Here is a 6139-nt window from a genome sequence, read left to right on the forward strand (position 1 = left end):
AAATCGATATACTAGTCAACTGTTACGTGTAATTTAACTTAATAATTTGACAAATTTAACAAAAACTAACAGATGTAAATTTGTCACAAGTGTACCAGTTTGGGGTAAATTTGTCAAAGGTATACCAGTTTGGAGTTTTTGGTGGTCAAAAAAATAGTTTGGGATAAATTTGTCACAAGTGTACCAGTTTGAGGTTTTTCAGGGTATTAACCCTTAAAGAAAATATTCACTTTTAGGACTCTTTTAAAAGAACGACCTCATTTCATAAGGCTATTTGAAATTTTCACGAAAAGCTTTACCAACCATTTTGAAGGATTAAAACTCTAATGCTAAAGAATGTGCCTGTGAGATTTTGCGTGACAATTGCCAACTATTCTAAAAGCTTAAGCCATTAGATAAAAGCATAGTTTATTACTTAAATTATTCTAACACTCTCTCTCATGCTTAAATTGGTCTTTACATATTTAATTGGGAAAGCAAATAAGGCTTGTAAAGATATAAATTCAGAATCTCTAACTTTGATATCATATGAAATTTTGTGGGACTGTCACCAATTATTCTAAAGGCTTTAAGTTATTAAAAGAATGTGTGATTTACAATGCTTTCCATTTGATCTCCTTTAATTTTGAGCAGTTTGCATTAGGTCCTCATGACTAAGTAGTGTCCTCATGAATAAGGTCCAATCACGATATCAACCACATCCAGCAATGATTGGAACAGCTCATCGGTCAAATAGATGAGAATAGGACTGGTAAAGAGCTCTTTGGCAGGTTAGAGGAGAGTTGATCTCCAAGTTAAAGGTAGCCCAAGTCAGTCAATCCATCATTTAGTTAGTGGCTAAGGCTTGGTTTCGTGCGGTTCATTACGCCAAAGCAAAGGCTTTCAATGAACTATTGGAGCTATAGAGAGTACCAAATGATGACGGTAACGAAGGTTGCTGACTTTCGATGGACACGGAGTCAACAAGTTTAGTCGAACAGCGTAAGGAGTCTAGGGTTACAAAAACGTTCGCCAACTTGGATAGGTCTCCCTTCTTGGCACACTGAAGCTTGCAATAAGCACACATATTAGATTCACAAGAAGCACATTGAGTTTAAACAGAAAAGAAAAAAAGAAAGAAACATTTCTCCCAGTAGAGAATACATGGACATACCTTGTAACTTCTGGTTAGCATTTGGTCATGTAAAACATCTCGGAAAGCTCTTCCCCTAAAAAGTGAACATGAACTTTTTCGCACTATAAACGCTTTTATTTATACATAACTGGTAACAACACAAGCGCAGAAAGAAATAAAAAGTTAGTGCAAACTTGAGAAAAGAACATTGGGAGGTCTTTGATACAACGATGAAAAAGTAAGAAACTACAACAAATGTACACGAGCATATTCCATTGACCCACCAAAACCTAGTTCAGTGGTTGGATTCTTCTTCTTTCCTGTGTCCGGCACATATACCTTCATGCCGTGAAGCGAATGGTGGCTTCACTCCACTCTCTCTCCAACTATGCAAAAGCTGCAATATGTGATCTGGGTCACAAAAAACAGCAGCAACAATGATTCTGATGTCCAGCTTAAAATAACAAAAAGGAACCCAAAAGAGCAAGAAAATAACAGAAAGGGCAGCACGGGAGTACATGGAAATTTAGGGCATCAGTCTCACTGCTTGCTCCATCAGTTCACTCGTGTACCCAATCCATCAATCAGACCCTCCAGTTCAAGATAGATTCCCATGTCATTCACTGTCAGGTGGTCTTCTACTTCTATGTTGTCTGCGTCATCGCCAGCAACCACGTCTTCCCTGAGGAGTTTCTCGGACATCTCATGGAATACTGAAGACAAATCAGAGGGACCAGCTCTGGCCATCTGATCGGGCGTCTGACCCAGCGAAACTCTGAAATCTTCAACATCCATTGAAGGCCACGGGTTGGGCATCTGAATGGTGTCAAAATCCTCCGGCATGACCCTATTTGGCCAATGATCCATCTGTGCCAAATCATCACTGATTCTCAGGCAATCAACGTTTGGGCTTTGAATCATGTGATCCATTGCTTCATTCAAGCATTTGGTGGCTTCAGCATCGGGACCAAGCAATTTGCTTTTCTTGCTGGATTCACAAGTCTCTAAATCTCTCTTCTGCCTCTTCTTCTGGATTAAATGCTGGACAAAGTTGGGCCTTTTGGCTGCTTTTGTGAGGAAGAGGAATATCTGCTGGTTCCTGCACTCGGCATGGCGAACCCGCTCGGTGACGTGCTCAATCTCACGCTGAAAGTTCTCCCGCTCTTCTCTTAGTTTAAGGATCCTGGTCTTCAACGCTTCCTGGTCCTTCTTAAGCGTTTTGAGTTCCACTTCATTTTCAGCTTTCTGGTAATCAGAGGTGACAGTACTACTCGATGTTTCTCTATGCTCGTTGGATCTGCGTCTCCTCTTTATATTCTTCAGCAAGTGCTTCTTCCCTTTGTGAAAACCTCGGTTTGCAAACTCCCATCGATCTGGATCGATCTTCCTAAAACCCTGCGACATATTTTGAATTATGATGCATAAAGAATAGAAGATAGGAAGAATCTACGTCTATGAGTTCATATTGAACCAAAGGCTAAAGAGTAGAAATAAGCAGAATGAAGGCCAAGAAAGTTTCAATGGAAGATGTGCACAAGGGGTATTAATAGGCCAATATAGAAAGAACACGGCTTACAATGCACGTCAAGGAGAGATCCTTTACAATGATCCAAATACCAGTACAAAGAGTGTGTGGAAAATTTTAAGAGTAAAGGCAAATGACTCAAAATCAATCCGGACACTACTACATATAATATGAACACAACAGTGCAGAATTATGCTTCTGGCCTTGCCTAAAAAGAAGAAAGGTATCCGAAGGCTTTACAGAACACTGGATAGAAACAAAGCAATGGCCAAAGGAAACTTATCTTCAGCTAGAAAGTGCAAAATGGACAATTGAAACAGTAAAATGCAAAATACTAACCACTATAAAGGAACTGCTGTAGTGCATTTCTGAATCCAATTAAGAAGATAATCTTTAACGGGTGTTCTGATAGCATGGTTGGTGGTTTCTGCAAACTACCGTCTAAAGCATCATCACTTGAATATGATGACAGACCGAGGGCTAGTAGGGCCATCGTCCACCGGCCACTTGATGCAAATTTTTGTGAACATGTGCCGCGTGATTCATGAAATTTCATATGGAATCTGGGTATCTCGCCTACCATTTCAGGTTTCTTGGTTCCTTTTCCCTTATACTAGGGTAAAGCACAAATAGTAACCGACAAAATGGGTTAAATTGAGTCTCAACACCTGAGCAAACCTTTTGAGTGGAGTCCCTCGGAGCGTAGCCTATTGCCGCGGGGACTACCCGCTAGCTGCTGTAAGAAGACCACACTCTCGACGACATCCAAAAAAAGAACCGAAGAGTTAAACGAAAACACACACACACACACACATACATACTTTATACACATCAATACAATAGATAATGACCGCAACAAATGATATAGGTTTGCTCTTATCCAAACATGAAGAAGTACCCACGTAAGTGTTGAGCTGCCTGATGAAGCTGGAGAAGTTGGAGTGCTTGAAGTATCGAGGCAGGACCTGCTTGGAGAACTCCTGCTCGTCCCACACCACGAAGCTGTCCCGCCTCAAACCCCACGACACCAACGGGTCTGTCCCCGGGTCCGACACCATCTCATACGTCTTCCTCAGGAACGGCGTTGGCCCCGCCTCTCCCAGCCCCTCCATCGGCTTCGCCACACCGTCCGCTACTGCCTGCCACGAGCATGACGGCAATAAAATGGTCGCATCCCTGGGATCAGCAATGGTCGGGACCTCCTCCTCTTCCACTTCCTCTTTGATCTTCGCCGCCTTCACGGCCAGAGCTGAACAGGGTTCGGGCCGGGTCAGGCACGAATGCAAGCACGACCCAGCTCCAATTTTGCCATCGCCAATGGCTACTTCTGGCAAGTGACCCGAATGGGAAAGCGACCCACAGCATCCTAGCTCGCCTGCACGGGGCTTTGATTGTGACCGAGGAGAATCGGTTCGGGTTAGGTTCAAGTACAAGGGCGACTGGGACCCTATCTCGCCATGGTCGCCACCGTCAAGAACAGCAACGGACGCGATTTCTTCCCTTGATTTTGCGAAAGGTTTTTGCCTTTTCCAGCTCAAGACTTGATTCTTGGAAGAGGGTTTTGGAAAACGACACGCAAGAGCCATTGGTACGGCCGGCGGAACGCCGTCGTTAACTTGAGCTCGAGTTCAAGCTTTTTTCTTTTCTTTTTTTTTTTCCGTCAGAAGCTCGAGTTCAGGTTCAAAGGTGGAGATAGCATAAGAAATTTTCAAGAGAGAGGGAGCTTGAATTGAAAAGTGGAGTGCGCAGGTGACAACGGCGATGGTAGGTGGCCTTATAGGGGAAACGTCGAGGAGCCGCCATGCTTTTGTCCTTTGCGTCTTAGAAATATTTTCCTTGTGGCTGTTAAGGATTAATATCTTGAAAACTCACAAATTGATAATATATATATATATATATATATATATATAATATTTATTTTAAATTAATATATTTGTAATAAATTCACTTTTAATTAATACACTTATGATAAATTTACCATCTACTATCAAATTACTAAATTTGATAATACGTGACAAATGACTAGTATACCAGTTTAGAATTTTACTCTTCGTATGTCGTAGTTGTGATTTTTTGTGGCATTAATCTAATTTATTTAATGGAATATTTGTCAAAATGTATCATTTTGAGTTTTTTTTTGCAATCGAATAAAATTAGTTTTGGATAAATTTATTACAAGTGTATCAGTTTTTGATTTTTTTGTGGTCATTTGGGATACATTTATTACATGTATACTCAGATAAATTTGTCACGTGTATATCAATTTACGGTTTTTTAAAATATTAACTGTATTGTGATTCTATCTTTAAGTTTTTTTATATTAAAAGATTCATGTCAGCGTGGTTTAATAATAATCAATTATATCTTTAAGTTTTTTATATTAAAAGATTCATGTCAACGTGGTTTAATAATAATCAATTCTATTTTATAAGTTTTTTAAATAGAAAAAGTCACGTGAGCATACTTAATCACGTCCAGTTGCTGCATAAGATTATGCGGACAAAGAAGAACAGCAGCCATATTTGTTCCACCAACAAGAATAAGTGACTTCCTTTTAAGTATTTTAAAAGTGAGGTCATTAAAGTCTCCTAAAAAAAGCACATGATTATGTTTGGAGATTTTGACCATTTATAAACTAACAGTTGTTTTGTAACTACTCTTATCAAATCAAATGATGCATGGCATAAATAGCATAAAAGCATTCAAAATTTATCTCAAGTTATTTCATGATATCATTGATGCTTAACAATTAGAAATTGTGACATTTTATGTCAGTTTCAATATTTTGTTTTTCAACTCAATGGGACAAGTTAGCTTAGGCTGACTTGGATGAGTGAGTATAGAAAATTATGCACAAATCGTGCCATCATAGGATAGAGCTCATTCATATCTAGTTCTCAATATATCCTTTCATTAGATTATAATGAGACTATTTATAGTTGTCTAGTGTCTATTCATATGTAAGTTTAAACTTTTCGATTTAACTTTTTAGTACAATATCGGAGTCAAGTTTTGTCCTCGCTTATGGGAATATTCGCATTACTAGTCTATGAAATTTTATTTAACATTATGTTTATGTACCCTCGTGCTACCTATTAGACCAATTTCTTTTTTTTAAAGGTTTTTTTTCTTAATTGTTGAAAGTGTTAATCCTTTTCCCCACTAGCAAACGAAAACAGTGAGGATGTAGTTACCGAAGGTCTCGAGAAAAGCTGAGAGTATAACAGTAAAGACAAGAAGGGGGAAAAGGAGCAGTTGAGAATTTGTTCCTTTTCCCAACGCTTTGGGAGAAGGGAGATGGACAGGGGGCAATGGTACGCGTTTTGATTCCTTAATTATCACTTAATGTGTGTTATAGAAGCGTGGACCAATCATCATTTACTTTCGTTGCCAGCTAGGAGATGGACAGGGGGCAATGGTATGCGTTTTGATTCCTTAATTATCACTTTTGATTCCTTAATTATCACTTAATGTGTGTTATAGAAGCGTGGACCAATCAT

At 39.3% G+C, this 6139-nt stretch overlaps 1 protein-coding gene across 1 annotated transcript; it reads right to left on the bottom strand.

The window, feature by feature from the left end:
* Positions 1-1209: 1209 nt before the first annotated feature.
* Positions 1210-4378, bottom strand: LOC104438091 (heat shock factor protein HSF30). The gene is made up of 3 exons (XM_010051168.2): positions 3542-4378; positions 1633-2509; positions 1210-1525 (listed from the first exon to the last, which is right to left on the bottom strand). Exons 1-2 carry the CDS (start codon positions 4223-4225, stop codon positions 1670-1672), a joined length of 1524 nt encoding a protein of 507 aa, XP_010049470.2. The 5' UTR covers positions 4226-4378; the 3' UTR covers positions 1210-1525; positions 1633-1669.
* Positions 4379-6139: the final 1761 nt, after the last annotated feature.

Source organism: Eucalyptus grandis, chromosome 3, assembly GCF_016545825.1.
Source record: "Eucalyptus grandis isolate ANBG69807.140 chromosome 3, ASM1654582v1, whole genome shotgun sequence".
NCBI classification, from domain to species: Eukaryota; Viridiplantae; Streptophyta; class Magnoliopsida; order Myrtales; family Myrtaceae; genus Eucalyptus; species Eucalyptus grandis.